The following is a 16598-nucleotide window of genomic DNA, read 5'->3' on the forward strand; positions in this document are numbered from 1 at the left end:
GGCCCCCTTGGGTGGGCAGGCAGCGTGTGGGAGTCACACATCGTTCAGTTCCTCAGCGTTAAGGAGGGCAATGACCGGCTGCATGAACGGCAGCCGCAGCACTGCTGATGCATTGTGCTGTCACTTCAGGAAGAAGGAAAACCCAGAACAAATTTGACGTGGTTTTCACCACATGGTGATTGCAGGCCTATTCAAGGATGTCACAGTCACGCCACCCACTGAGCAGAACTCAGATGGAAATGAGGCCTCCTTCAAAGTGTCTCCAGTCACTGCCTATCCTGGACAGAATAAGCCTAGGATTTTAAAGAAACACAGTCCCCTGGCCCCATCTCCTTCCTTTGACTTCCTGGTTCCTCTGGTTTCTCCTTTACTGCAGAGAATCGCCCTCAGCCACAGGTAAATAGAGCAACAGCTCCTAAAGAAGCGGGCAGCGCAGTACACCTTTTCTGAGATTTGGGTCACCGTTTATACCGTGAGAATGTGATCTTCTACAAAATTCCAGCAAGTGCAGGAAAAGTAATGCCAAGATTTACTTACACTCGGGGACTTTTGTCTGCATTCAGAATGCCATATAGCTCGAGTTGATTTGGTATTGCAACACCACCCACATTTCTAAGACGTATTTGGAGTTCTGTGCCTGGTCTTTGAGATTAAAATATAAGTATCACTGGTCACAGTGAGTAGGGATTGGGGGGAAGGATGGGTAGACAGAGGGAGTGGTAGGGAGGGGAGCCACATATGTATTTGTCCTGTTTCTGGTGAGGAGAACAAAGCTTTTGTTCATTTAGAATAAAAAACCAGACTCGTGGATGGTGTTGATGTTCCCCAATTTTGAATAATATCTTTTAATGTCAGCCTATTGACCTAAAGACTGAGACTGACTCATGGAGGGAAGTTTGGGAGTCTCAGAAAGTTCAAAGTGACTGCTCTTAGGTCACTCAGTAGTCTGAAAGCCCTAGATTCTGTTCAAGACTAGCTTCATTCTCCAAATGATAGTGTTGGCCAGATAACACCCAATGTCAGATACAGTGATATCTGGTTTTCATATGAGGAAGAGTCAGAAAGGTTAGAAAATGCAATTGTCATTTCATGCCAGTTTTCATGCCCAATTTCCAGTGAAACTTCCAATTAATATTATAAAACGAAATTTTATATTGATTCTCATGGTAAGAAACTGGCCCAAAGCACCGGGGATGACTGGAGAAAAAGTGTCAGCTGAGTTCCTTGCTTATCGAGGGTTAAATGATGTTTCTTTTACTCACTCTGAACATCGGCATAGTGGAAATCAGGCTACACATTACCTTGAAGGGCCAGGAGGATATATCCACGCCAATATGAATAAAACCACCCTGAAAATGAAACATATAGAGTCCAATAGTGACAATTATTAGTCATTCACCACGTGACATACACGAGAGCAAACAATTCAATAGCTTTAAAAATAGTTTATTTCCTCCTTCACAAATGCTTGAGCCTTCTGACCATGATGCAAGGCACCACAAATTAAATAAAAACGTGTATTAGAATATATTTGTCTTACACATGATTCAAGACAAGTGGGATTTTGAAAGCAAACAGGTGTCGACTGCTGGGGGCAGGGGATGGGGGCAGTAAAGTAGGTATGAGTATGAGGGATGTGCCCTTCCCTGCAATGTTTCCTGAAATAGGCAGTGATCATCACACTGCATCATATGAGAACTTGCCCCAAATCAGCACATCCAGGAGAGGTACTGCGTCTTATAGTTTCTCTGTCTATAGAATAAAATACCAAAAGGACTTCCCTGACTACAAAGACATCTGTCTGAGAAGTCTTGGTACCACTAACAGAGTATGATATCTTCAATGTGGTTTTCGTGACACCAAAAAAAAAAAAAAAAAAAAAATGGTTTCACATAAAATCTTCATAATATAATCCATGAACAGAATTCGTACATGTTTAAAATCTGAAGCCAGGCTGGCTATTTCTGATAATTTTGTTTTCATTTCTTCCAGTGTTTTTTTATTGTGATAAATATGTACCCAGCTTCCTACCAGCTTAAACATGCATGAAGCACTTTGCTCTGAGCACCATGATCGCCATTCAGTAGTCTCTTTGGGACTATAATCCTAATCTGAGGAGAGCAGCACTAGTTTCTATTCAGACTTGCTCCTTCTCCCCAAATCATGTTAGTGTTGACCAAATCCCAGTAAATGTCAGCTATAAACAGAGATGTGTGAGCAGAGGCCCAAAGAATAATTAGGAGTAATTTCACAACGCTCTGGTTAAGAAAGCACACAGAAAATGAATGATTCCACCTTATAAAAAGACTCGAATTTAAACAAGAGATGGAAATGAAAGGAGGCAAACACTGTTTCCATCGGAGGTGAGGTGTTCTCTACCACAGTGGACAGAGCTGCAGCCGCACCCTGGGGCTGCTCCCACTACGGGCCTCCACCGGTGACCTCTGCCGCAGATGTGGACGGCTTGAAGAGAGGTAGGTACAGTCCAAATTTGTTTTCGATCCCTGCAAACGTTGCAACGGCCAGTCTGTAGCCTCCAACGTGATCAGGATTGGGAGCGGGCAGTACGATCCTGGATTTAGGAACCGGTTCCGATCCTATGGGTTTCCTAAAAGGAGAGAAAACAGGATGAGAACCTGAGTTTTGTATCATTCTTATCTCGGTAAAAATAACATTTAAAAGTTGTTAAAATCTGCCTCATATAAAGAAATTGTGGAGCTCTAGTTGGTTGTACGTTCCCCTTTGAAATGTGTTTGGTTACATGATTTCAGTATTTTCCAACATCTTTTCTTTCTTTTTTTTTTTTTTTATGTTTATTTATCTTTGAGAGAGGGACAGAGAGACAGAGAAGGTGCTGGGGAGGCACAGAGAGAGGGAGACAGAGGATCCAAAGCAGGCTCTGCGATGACAGCAGCGAGCCTGACTGGGGGAGGGGGGGGGGGGGCTCGAACTCACGAACCGTGAGACTGTGACCTGAGCCGAAGTCGGACGCTTAACCGACTGACTGAGCCATCCAGGAGCCCCTTTCCTACGTCCTTTCTACTTCATCCTTAGGAATTAGATTAATGCACCCATCTTAATAACGACAGGGCACTGGAAGAGCTGAAACTTAGCTGCAGATATAGCAGGATACTTACACGCCTCCAAAATCAATGTAGAACCATCGCTGCAGCAATTCGTACGTCAGCAAAGTTACACCAAACTGGGGTGAGGATCGAAACACACGAGCTTTGAGAAAATGGGGAAATAATAGATACAATTAGATTTTTCAAAAATTTACCTGATATCAAAGGTTTAGTTAAGAACAAATTATTTCCATACCACCAGCTCCTTTCCACAGAGCTTTTGGGCCTTCTTCCCGCAGTATCTTCCTAAAGCAGTCCATCACCCCGCTGTAAGTGGTTTGGCCAGCCCTGGCGGCCACCTGTAATCGCGTCTTGATAACATCAGCAGGGGTCACTAAAGATGCCGCCGGCATACCTGCAGGAAAGGCACCACCATCACAGTCTGGTCACATTCTCACTATATAAAAACCACTGTGCTTTGAACTGCTGGTCGTGGAAAGAAAGTTAAGAGTCTGATGAAATCAAATGCCTCTTCTGCTGTCCTCTGGGAAGCACGGCCAGGACTGTCCTGTCTGCAGTGATGGAGGCTCCTTAAGACTCTCCTCACCTCCCTGTCCCGAACCACTTTGGGAGCTTCATATTTATTAATACTTTTAAGGAATGATTTGTCAGTAACACTACTTCAAGTGGTTGAGAACAAATGGAGAAAGGCTGTTTTTTTTGTTTTTGTTTTTGTTTTTTTTACTTTCCCATCTAAATCAGTCACTTGCAAAGTTATTAGGTCCGATTTTCAGAGGTGAAGTTTGTTATGTGTTTCCTCTTCATGCTTTTCTGTGGCTGCTGGCAGTCACGGGAGGTGCCTTCGTGCACACGTTCAACCACCCTTTACCCACCAAAGCCTAACCTCTCCAGTTACACCAGAAAAAGACTTCAGTGAGGGCTGAGGGCTAAGCAAACTGTGTGTGTGTGTGTGTGTGTGTGTGTGTGTGTGTGTGCAGGGGGGAGGAAGGGGGGTGGTGATCAGAGGTGGAGACTCCCATAGATAACACTTCAGAATTCCTTTTTCCTAAAACTGACATCTCCAGAAAAAATATTTGACAGAAAGCTGAAAATTTATACTGGCTAATAATCAATGAAAAAGGAACAACAACAGCAACAAAACCCTCCCAAAATTACCAGTGGGAAATTTTTCTACAGTCATTTTATCCAAAATGGGGCAGCCCATGTTTAGATTTTTTAAAAGCGAGACTGTACTCAGAAGACACTGTCTCTTATGGTTTTATTACTTTTCCATTATGAACCTATTCCAAACCAAATTGGTCAAATGCAGATGCATAAATCTCCTTTGCTTTTTTTAAGGCTTAATAATTCTGTAAGAATTTCTGTCCAAACCAACGTGGTCTGGCTCACAAGTACATCTCATCCTTCTAACAGACAGCTTTAAGGTTACAGCGTGTGTGTGTGCGTGTGCGTGTGTGTGTGCACGCGCCTGGGGAGCTCTGCACAGCACACATCTGTATTTATCCTACTAAAGGTACAGCTCTTCCTCCATCTTCACGGACCACCTCACAAACTCCCAACGTAAGTAACTGTTTTTTATAAAATTAATCACATTTGTTGCATGTGAAAAAAAGCTCACTTATATCCAATGCTTCACTGGATAAGTCATACTGAATTTCCTATTAACTTGGAGGAATTATTTTAACTTTGAGCCAGGAATTTATCCTCCAACATAATGGAAGGAAACAGGAAAAATGCTCAGAAACCCGCTGTGTTCACACCACCCATTACGTTTTACTTCCTGGTTTAGAAAGAGGTTAGCAAGGCTGTCTGCTTTCAACATGTAGTAAAATGCTCCTTGCAACAGTGGGCAGGGATGTCAGAGTGACAGGGGACATACATAACATCAGTAAAAAAGTCTCCTTCAGTTAGTTTTCATAAATAGCTCCTTGTTATGAAAAAAGAGAGAAGTACTGGGGGGCAGAGAGGAAAGATTCCGATTATGAAATAAATATGCCAAAAGAAACGTGTGTAAGATGCTTAGCAAGTTCATCTGGCAAGACCGATTGGTGGTGGTGGTGGTGGTGGTGGTGGTGTGTGTGTGTGTGACAGGGACAGAGAGAGAGAGCTGGGGGCTGGAAATACGGCAGCTGCCCGGGACTCTCATCGTATCCCACTCACCCTCACCTCTCCCAGGCTGACAGCTGGGAGGGCCTGGGAGTTACTGTGGATGGGATTTCTGATAGAAGACTAGTGAAACTAACCTGGAGAACAGCCTTATGTTGCTCTGAAGCAAGGCCAGGAAAGCAGTATCTACCAGAAAGAGCTTGGCCACCAGAAATCTGTTGATTTTGGTGGCCAGGGTTGGCAAAGACTCTGAGTAAATTTGCCTGGTCTCTCCTGGCTTCCAAAAGGCTAAGACAACACTAACCAAGAGGTCTCGGTTTCTCTACTCCCAAACATGGGGGAGCAAGTGGAGGCTAGGAAACAGAGAGGCTTCGTCTAGGCTCCTCAACAGCAGCCTGACGGATGCTTCAGTAATGACACAGATGATGAGACCTACCTACTACCTCTGTGACAAGAACAACTGGGGGTGTTCTTTAGCCAATAAAAAATTACAACGCTTTAAAGGGGGCCCAGCGCCTAGAGAGCAGAAGTTCATTTATAATAAAAAGAAAGCACAACCAGCAAAATACAACTTTGGGGCAAGGCAGCCTCAATTTTCATAAATATCCCATTAGTATTTGTAAAGATGTGCTTCTCTGTTTATGGGATACGAACTTTTAATATCTGTTTATTTTGGATCAAGGTGAAGGGATTCACAAATTCCCTCCTCGTCCTTATATGTAATATCTATTTGATGGATCAGCTTCTAAGAAAAGTGTCAAGATTTGGAATGGGAATATATCGTGTTCTTATCATACTCTTAAGCTGAGGTTTTTATAAAACAGTATTAGGTTGATACTACATAGGGGTTGATGGCAATATACCATGAAAGGATTTTAGTTTAAAATAGAACCAGAGGATATTAAAGGAGGAGATTCTCAGGCATGCTCCCTCAGAAGAACAGAACTTGAGAACAGATAGACCCAATTTCTGGTCTATTGCAGCTTGCCTCAATTTATGTCTTTATTTAGGCAGACACTATCTGCTTAGTGAATTTTATTTTTTATAAGTGCAAAATAAGCCTCTGTGCTTCTAAGTGCTATTTTTAAACCCTGAATTCCATTCAGTCTGACATTAATATTGCTAAACTTGCTTATTGTTGGTATTTGCCTAATACATATTTTCAACCCGTTCTCTTTCAGTTGCTCTATGTCACTGTTTTCTCAAACTCCAGATGACTAGATTTCCTTTCACAACTCGTCTAGAATAGGCATTTGTTTTTTTACTAGGGGCACTGAATACATTCAATTGTGGTTATAATTGTGGTTATTAGACTTATTTCTGCTATCCAATATCGTGGTTTTTATTTTCTGTTTCTAATTGTTCCCCTTTTGATCTCTACCCTTACCCAATTTAAATATTACATACATTTATCACATAGTACACTATTTACAATATGTACAATAAATGTACATTTGCACCCTTTGCCAGCAAGCCCTTCTTATATAAAAATACATATTATCAAAGTCACCAGTTACTGAAATCACTCTCAGGTTTAACTTTATTTGCTCTGTTTCAAATATCCCATAGTTTTTTCTTCCTTAAATTCACTTTTCATTTTGCTTTAGAGATATCTGTGAGGCGTAAACTTTGAGTTATGGGAGAAATGAACTTGAGACCTGCCCCCCTCCTGAACGCTGGTGTGCCTGGGAATGCCATCGAGGTTCCAGACATCCCCTCCTTGGCATTTTAAATTGAAAGGGCTAGGACTGCAGATGAAAACATGAGAGGTGAGCTTTTATTACTGATTTGTTTTCTGTCCTCCTTTTATATTACTTCTCTCTAGGGAGCTCCTATGAAATAGAAGTTAGACCTCCTGGACTAATCCTACATGTCTCTAACACATTTTCTCCTTTTCTTATCTCTATATTTTCGCTCCATATTGTAGTTCTTGTTTCTGTTTTTCCACGGCTTCATTTTCCAGATGTCTAATTTGGACTTTGAGCATACCCATTCTATCATTCAGATGATGCATGGATTTTTAATTTTGGCAATCCTTTTACTAATTTTCAAGAAAGCTTCCTTAAGAATGTTCCTCTCAAATCTCTCTGCAGATCCTAAGTATAGTTCTTAAAAGTCCTCTTTTCTCTGAATTGCCTGTCTTTCCTGGAATTCCTCTGTTTGTTTCTCTTCTTGCTCCTTGTCTGGGGACCTCTGGCTGTCTACTGATACATTCAAGTTCAAAGAACAGACTGATTACCTTAGTGCTGGCTTCTACCACCACCTGGGTCAGTTTCACCGGCAGGTTTCTCTCCCAAATGGGGGGGAGGGCGTTGGGGGCCAGCAATGGGCTTTGTGAAACGAGGGACTCCTGTTAACTGGGGACAGGGGTTGGGGAGGTGGCCTAGCAGGGTTGGGACCTTCCAAGCTGCTGAAACGTGGAGCGCTTCACTCTGGGAGTAGAAGAGATCATCTTATGCTCCTGTTGCGAAGAGCTGCGTTCGTTCGTTTGTTCGTTCGTTCATTCATTCATGCATGCATGCAGGCATGCACTCATTCCGTCTGTGGTGAAGGTCTGGAACCTTAAGCCTTACCTGGCATTTTTTCAGTTCCTTACACTCAGCCTTCTCCAGGCAATTGGTGCCTTTCTTTAGAGAAAAGCCAGGGGCTTTCAGCCTGGATTCAATTGTTGCCCAAAGCTACGTACAAAAAAGGAGTAGGTACAAAAAAGGAGTAGGGAGGACTGAGCTCCACCTTCCTGCAAGGAATTCGGCTCTTTCACTCCCGTTAAAGATTTACCTCATGCCCTCCCCCACTCCAGGTATTCTATTGTTCACTCACTGGTTAAAATTCTTTGGTTCTGCTCTTACCTTAAGAGCAGTTTTTCCTGCCTGTGTTCTGGGTTGTGGCACCCTCCAGTCCAGTTTCTGAGTCAATATGCTTCTGTTTCCTGCCTTCCGAGGACTGGTGCTAATATTTTCTAGTGCCAATACGAGTTTTAAAAAATGTATTTCCTGACATTTTAAGGTATTTGGGTTGAAAGGAGAGACAGATGAATATACTCAGTCTATTACTTTGATTCAATCTCTCCTATTACTTTTTTTTAAGGATCTAAGAATTGTTTTTAAGTTATTTTAACCTTTATGTCCACATAACTAACAAATTTATGTCAATAGTACTTCTCTCCTAACTTCATTCTTTTAATACGTTTGCAAAACCATCCAGACAGTCACACACATACAGCACTTCCATTAACTTGTATGGAATAGCTTTTAAAGCTATTCCATACAAGTTATTTAATAGCTTTTAAAGACACTCCTGAGTTACAACTTAATCTAAATTTGATTTATCCTTTATCTCATCACTGTCAATTAAGATCACCTCCAATGATGAAGCTCTAAAATTTGAGAAATACTAGATATCTTTTATTTGATATTATCTGTAAGCCATATCGAAATGCCCTTCGATAATCAAAAAGCAACATGTTCACTGCAGGGAATTAAAACTTAGTTTCTTAATTTCAGGCTCTCTGCTTTGGCTCCCACCTTCTAACGCACAGAGGCATGCTGGCCAATGAACATAAATTCAAATATTGGTTAGGCTTACTCTATCCTGTGAAATAATGGAGATGTTCTCAGTGTTTAAAGATGTTCTGGGGTGCCTGGGTGGCTCAGTCAGCTATGTGTCTGACTCTTGATTTAAGCTCACGTCATGATCTCATGGTCCTGAGACTGAGCCCAGCTTAAGATTCTCTCTCTCCCTCTCCCTCTGTCCCTCCCCTGCATGCATGCTTTCTCTAAAAAATAAGTAAAGATATTCCCAGTTTACAACCATATACATATATCTGAAAAAAAAAAAATCAATATTCTCCAGGTTTTGAGATATCAAAAACCACCTCTGTTAAAATACTACTAAAGCAATCTAACTTCAGGTCAAATAAAATTTTTAGAAAAAGACAGTACTTACTAAATACTGAAATTACTATCAAAACATAGAAAGCATGATCATATTAATTTAATCCCAGATCCATCTTATTTATAATACAATTATTCAACAAAAAAATATATGTATTCTGTGTAGGAGATATTTTATATAAGAATACACATAAAAATAGTAGTAAGACATTTTTGTGTTACAATAAAAAAGTCAGTGGTCAAATTGCTATTTGTGCTTATTTTGAGATACGCGTTTCTCCTTTCTCCTAATGACAAAGATCACCCTGACCCTGGGATAGATATACTTCCGGGGATTCTGCGCATTCTCCACCAGTACGTCTTCTACCTAGGAAATGCCTTTGTTCTCACTGGCATCCCCAAAGGGAATGCGGGGGCCTGATCCATCTTCCATACACCAGCCCACACAAGTGTGCATTTTTGTGTTCACTGCCCTTAATGATGATGTTGCACTGGGCACAACACATGTATAAACAGAAGTGTTTTTGCCCTTCTCCACACTGAATTCTGTGATCTGGCCGCCGAGCACGCCAGCAAGGTTCTACACTCAGCAGCTGGTTGTCCTGCTTCCTTCCATGACATCAGTAAACTGCTTATCACTAGATACAGATTTTTATGTTCATCTTATAACAAAATACATTACTTATTAATTCAGATGCATTTTTAGGCATTTTTTTGTTTGGATTTGAAGCTAAACAATCATGTGCAAATAATGCTGATTTCATTTCTTCTTTTATAATATTTATGCCTCTTACTTCTTTTTCCTATTTTACTACCTTGGCTGGAACCTCCAAAATAAGCCTGAAAAACAAGGATGATAGAGATATCCTTGTCTTATCCCTAATTTCAATGAGAATAGTAGTTATTTGCCCCTGGCTTTTGATAGATGTTATTAAGAAAGTGGTTTAGTTCTCCTTATATGGTTTATACAGATTTGTGCAATATGCAAGACCATCAAGCTTTGAGGCTAATATGTTCTTTGAAGAAAAAAAAAAAAAACAATGGATGACAGTCTGTCTTGTATTTTTCCATCCTATAGGGAAGCAGATGGATAATAATGAAAGTAAAGTGTTGCACTCAGCTCCCAAATGACTCTCAAATGACCTTCACCTCCTGCATTTACACCTCAGCCTCTGTTCAGTCTCCTTGTACATTACACAGAGCTGATGGGTGTAACCAATAGGATTGTGTGGAAGTAAAGGAGTGTGACTTCCAAGGTTTGGTCACAAAAGACATGGCAGCTGGGGCTTTGCTCTCTTCCCCTGTCTTCTCTCCCCACCCTGGTCTCCCGGTCTCCCCTTTCCCTTCAACCCTCTCTGAGCTGGCTCCTGGGGGGGGTGGGGGGGGAGTCAGTCACCTTGTCACAAGAACATCCAAGGTGACCTACAGTGAGACCATGTGGCAAGGAACTGAGGCCTCTTGCCAATGGCCATGTGACTGAGCCACCCTGAAGGTGAATCCTCCAACTTCAGCCGAGCCTCTGGCTGACATCTTGACTGCAACCTCACGCCAGACCTTGAGCTAGAGGCACTCAGATAAGCTGCTCCTAGTCCACAGAAACTGTGAGATGATCAGTGTTTGCTGTTTCCAGCTGGTCAGTGCTGGGGTAATCTGTTATGCAGCAATAAATAACGAACAGAGAAGGTATCTGAACAACAGCTCTGAAAGATGCTGGGACAGCTGCACCGCTAACAAGGCAGCATGGGGACATAAACCAGTTCCAACTTCCAAGAATAATGTAGTAATGCATTAAAAACAGTCATGCTTTTTACCAGCAAACTCACTTTAGAGAGTCTGTATCTCCAAGGAAAAAATGTCCCAGAGTAGGGGAAAAGCCTTTAAGCACAAAGATATTTTTTACAATATAATACATTTAAATTTTTTTTGAAAAAAATTTAAAAATCTAAGATTGAGGGTTAGATAACTATACGACAGTTAAAAACTATGTTTACAAAGTTTTAAAACATATAATGTTATTATTGAACATTTAAAAATACTTATTATGTGCCAGGTACTTTCTTGGATCTTTCCATTTATTAATGTGTACCTACTGACCTCAAAATAACTTTATGAGACTAAGACCGTTCTTCACCCATGTGTAGATGGGGAAACAAGAAGAGAGAGGTTACAAAACTGCAGGTCACACAGTTCTAAGTGGGGAAACTAGAATTGGAATCTGCCCAGTTTGGCCTCACAGCACATGCCATTAACCATTGTGCTGTGATGGCTAACAATGCTTCAGCTATGAAATTAAGTGAAAACCACATATCCACAGTGTGATCATAGTTAAAACTATGCATGGTCAGATACCACCTTATAGCTGTCAGAATGGCTAACATGAACAACTCAGGCAAAAACAGATGTTGGCGAGGATGCAGAGAAAGAGGATCTCTTTTGCATTGTTGGTGGGAATGCAAGCTGGTGCAGCCACTTTGAAAAGCAGTATGGAGGTTCCTCAAAAAACTAAAAATAGAACTACCCTACGACCCAGCAATTGCACTACTAAGCATTTATCCAAGGGATACAGGTGTGCTGTTTTGAAGGGACACATGCACCCCCATGTTTATAGCAGCACTATCAACAATAGCCAAAGTATGGAAAGAGCCCAAATGTCCATCGATGGATGAATGGATAAAGAAGACGTGGCATATATACACAATGGGGTATTACTCGGCAATCAAAAAGAATGAAATCTTGCCATTTGCAACTACATGGATGAAACTGGAGGGTATTATGCTAAGCAAAATTAGTCAGAGAAAGACAAAAATCCTATGACTTCACTCACATGAGGACTTTAAGAGACAAAACAGATGAACATAAGGGAAGGGAAACAAAAATAATATAAAAATAGGGAGGGGGACAAAACAGAAGAGACTCATAAATATGGAGAACAAACTGAGGGTTATGGGAGGGGTTGTGGGAGGGGGGGGATGGGCTAAATGGGTAAGGGGCACTAAGGAATCCGCTCCTGAAATCATTGTTGCACTATATGCTAATTTGGATGTAAATTTTAAAAAATAAAAAATAAAATTTAAAAAAACCCCAAAACTATGCATGGTTAAAAATGATGCAAGGGGGAACAAATTAGCAGAAATGTTAAATAGGATTATCTTAGAGTCGTGGAGTAACAGATGGTATTTTCTTATTTACCCTTTCGGTTACTTTTCACACTTTCCAAGTGTTTTACAATTTAGCAATATTATTTTCCTAATCATTAAAAAAAAAAAAAAAAAAAAAAAAAAAAAAAAAAAAAAACTGAAGGAAGAAAATAAGCCTCCAAAGAGAAAACAACAAGATCAACAAAAAAACCCCCAAAAACACCTGCTAGTAATTTCTACAGCTCTGGTAGCATGGATTACCTAGGAAATTCCTACCCAAAGATAAAATCCCTTCTGGGTGGCTATCTGCCTTCAAGAGAAGAGTACAGGCACTATTTCTGTTGTATTTTGGAGAGAGGCCTAGACTTTGATCTTGAGCTCTAATACATATCCTCTGATTTTACAACTGATTCCTGGAATAATTTACAGACAGATTCTCTTGATTTTGATGTAATAGTGGCCAGTGTTTATTGAGTATTTACTATATGCTAGGCACTATGCTAAGTCCCTCACATGGGTGTTCTCACTTGTATCTCACAGGCACACTCTGTAGTCAGTACACTTATCATCTCCATTCACAGCCAAGGACACCGAGGCTTGGGGTAGGTTAGGTAATTTGCCCAAGCAGCACACTACCAACAGGTGTAGCAGTTCTCCCCAGTAGGTCCTACCTTATTTCAAATAAGTTATTGATATTGTACAATGTACAAAATGCACTGCATTATAACCTTTTGGTTCAGAAAATATTATCATGTATACACATGTAAGTGACATACAACAGGGCACAGTCAACCAATGGCTAAATTGGGATTAAAACTGGGAATTCTATATGATAGTCTCGAAGTCATTATTTTTTTCTTGATAGAGGTAGAGTGGCCTTGTACAACAAGGGTCCCTGAGCAGCCAGGAAAGGACAACCTTGCCTCATTTACCAACATCACTGCCTTTGAAAGAAAAGGGATTAACTAAGAATTAAAGAAAAGCTCCATGGGTTCCTGCCTTAGGGGCTTCCCAGGTTACAGGCAGGTCCACAAAACAGCAAACAACTTCTCAGATCAGGGGCTTGTTCTCCTGAGACTCAAGTCAACAGTTCTCTGGAGAACAACACCTGTATCAAAAATGTTTGGACCCAGGCATCCCAGGACTGCCTTAGGGTTTGTTAACTCATTAAATGTTTGCCACCACCTGGAGAGCGAATCCGGATTGTTCCAGCCTTTAGGATCTCTGAACCAGGGGCATCAAAGATCCAACTGATTCCTGCTGTGGCTATAATCAAATTTCCTCTGGGAATTTACATTGGGCTGTAGAGGACAACCTTCCCCCTCATCATCTGTTTTTTTTTTTTTTTTTTTTCTATTGACATAGTCACTGTAGCACTAAAAACAAGGAGAGTCATTTCCCTCTGGGATTCAATGAACACACACACCCTGTTCCTGTAACACAGCGATGAGGAGTCAGTAGTCAGTACTACGTCACTTTTATCTAGATTCTGGACAAGCATTTACGTACCATTTCAGTTAGACACTTTAAAGCACAATGATTCAAATTTGTAAAAACTTTCAGCTAAACAGTCATCACTGGTATGCTGTGAAGTGGAATTATGAAACTATAGGGAACTTGGAATTCAACAATGCCATAAAATGCACCAAATTTTCCTGGACCTTCCTGGCAAGAAATTAAGCTTGCCTAATCTGGCACCAAATTTTCCTGGCAAGAAATTAAGTTTGCCTAATCTATTCTGCCAGAAGGTTAATTTCTTCTCCTTTCTTTTCAGTAGCCATTCAAAGCAATCTGTAGCCTACCTCAATGTGCCCAATCAAGAACTACAGGCAAAAAATTCCAAGGTAGTGACATGAGAGAGGGGAAGAACAGAGCCCTGTAAGGGCCACTCACCAGCTATGGCGCCAGCCAAGAGCAAGCTTCCGGGACTAATCTGCCCATCTTCATTTGCAAAGGAAGCCTTCACATGAGCATAGCATGGGAAGTAGATGGCTGAGAAAGGAATGTCCCGCAGAAAGCATGCTTTGGCACCCTGTACATTTGAAAAGGAAGAAAAACCACATGAAACACATATCCCATTGAGAAGATCAAGCTTTTCTGGAACTTACCTCAGAACAAAATATTCCTGGAGAAGACCAAATTTGTACTCACAAACTGAAAGGGGAACAGAAAAAAAATAACCCAAATTCTGCAAGTAACAAATCTGAATTTTGTTTTTCAAAAATAAAACAAATTTCATTGTGCAGTGTGAGAAAGAGGGAGACACTTCTTGTTTATTGCAATGGCTAGATTTTGATTAAAACACTTTTGGAACTCTGCCTGCAACATCTCTTTAAATCCCTACCGATGGCAAGTCAGTCGCTGGCATCTCAAGGAGGGTCTGTACTCAGAAGATGGACAGCAAAAACCAAGAGGCCCCTTTGTTTACATACTAGGAAGCAGACAAATTATATAGGTGGCAAGGGAAGAGGTTTGTTCTTTATATTGTTTAAGACTCTGATGAAAGTGTTGGACTCTTTCCCAGAAAAAAATTACACATACGTAAAAAATTATATACCTTTTGAAGGGGTTCGTGGATCCCCTAATTTATTCACATATTTGCCCCTTCTCCCCAAGGGTATGAAACATTGATAAATGCTTATTCTAAAGCCTTAAAATATTTACAATAATTCCTACCCATTTAAGAGCTGTGTAGAGCAATCAACAACTAGAGCAAAATCTTCAAACAATTTCTAGTGTCAAAATAATGCATGGGGAGGCCTTGAGAACTGATGTGTGCCTAGAAATGTAGCATTCTGATGAAAACCACAAGACATATATTGTGCTTTAGGCAGGCCAAATGGGAAGGAAGTCACCCCTTTTCAACACCTAATGATTTAATACCATTTCTTTCGCAGATTTCTAATACCTAAAAATTTCCACTAAACTGAGAGATTCTTCAAAGAAAATAATGAATCCATCCAGATTCAACAGAACTAGCCAAGCCCAGTGACATTTAGTAAGGTCTAGTGATGTTGGATCGTAGGTATTTTTGCTTGATGCTAGGCTGCACTGTCAAGGTTCCTTAACACTACAGATCTGTTACTATAGCCTTTGCTTTCTGACTCCATCATTACACTCCTGACTCAAACTGCGACTGTGGGTAATAAGACCCTTAGCCTTTTTCATACGAATTGCTAGTAACCTAGGTCTACTATAACTTAATTAGTTGCCTTAAATAAGTAACATAATTAGGACTTTGTTTCACCCTATTTAAATTCATCCTAGCTTCGCCCATCCTTCTAACCAGAACAAATGCTTGGAATCTGGATTCTGTTGTGTTGGCTACTTCCCAGTCAACTCACCCATGAATGTGTTAAGATATCTTTGTCCTTTCTATATAGATATTTAAAAAAATGGGGGGGGGGCAAATCCACATCATGTACTGCTTGCCAATCAACCCACACTTTTGTATCTTGTCTACCCCTGAAACTGTTAAATGCCTAACTGAAAAGAAGAACCACAAAGTGGTTTTATACATGCAAAGTGATGCTCAGGACGATTAATCCATCAACTGCACATTTATTAAGGGCCAAACTATTGGCTTCCTCAGGGGAGATCCTTGGAGGCAGTGCCCAGAGAAAGTCCAAAACTCAGGATAGGACTCTCCAATCTTTCCACCTCCCCCAGCTTTTTCAAGGATGAAAAGTACAGTAGAATGCCAATATCCATGCACAGCATCCAGTCCTTCCCCTGTGATCATTACTGTGTGAGGGTAACACTTTCACCCATTTGTTTCACTATTTTCACTTCCTTTTCCTCATTTTGCCTCCAAACCTTCCTAGGAGTTGTGCTAGTCATTTACTCCCATGCAGACAGTGTTTGGGAGATATTCAAATTAGATGCCAAATAACCAATTTAAATTAAGATCAGTTAAATCTTCTTCACATCTGGCTCTCCATATATAGTGAAAGAAACACTGCCATAATGCTGACTTTTTAAACAATCTCTTTAGAGTAATTTTTAATAAGCTGATACAATTCTTCCTCCCACAAATCGTATTTTTTACTAAACCTATTAGTTTTTACTTTTACCCTCACCTCCCAAATATTCACATTTTGGAGCCAAACTTCAGTCTATTTCTTTGCTGGTAATACTTTTCCTTCAAAATGTTTCTTCCCTCATTATAAAATATTAACTGCTCATCATAGACAATATAGAAAAGCATTAGAAATTAAAATTGCTTAATTTTCACCAGCTAGAGATAACCACTGCAACTGTACATGTTTTGGAGCTTTTCCTTCATCAGTAGCATTAATAACCATTCCATGGTTGAGACCATCATTCTGTGGTTCTGAGTTATCCTTTTCTTCTCTTTAAATTCATGGTATGTGGTT

General features: G+C 40.6%; 1 protein-coding gene across 7 annotated transcripts in view; it reads right to left on the minus strand.

Annotated features, from left to right (window-relative positions):
* Positions 1-1430: 1430 nt before the first annotated feature.
* Positions 1431-16598, minus strand: part of SLC25A13 (solute carrier family 25 member 13) — a 189770-nt gene continuing 174602 nt past the window's right edge. For all 7 annotated transcript variants that reach the window (XM_049641497.1, XM_049641493.1, XM_049641492.1 and 4 more), the window contains 4 exons: positions 14116-14254; positions 3322-3480; positions 3138-3228; positions 1431-2608 (listed from right to left, as the gene is read on the minus strand). In XM_049641497.1, coding sequence (XP_049497454.1) covers positions 2422-2608; positions 3138-3228; positions 3322-3480; positions 14116-14254 — 576 coding nt within the window. In that variant the 3' untranslated portion in view covers positions 1431-2421. The remainder of the gene's footprint in view (positions 2609-3137; positions 3229-3321; positions 3481-14115; positions 14255-16598) is intronic.

This window comes from Panthera uncia, chromosome A2, assembly GCF_023721935.1.
Source record: "Panthera uncia isolate 11264 chromosome A2, Puncia_PCG_1.0, whole genome shotgun sequence".
Taxonomy (NCBI): Eukaryota; Metazoa; Chordata; class Mammalia; order Carnivora; family Felidae; genus Panthera; species Panthera uncia.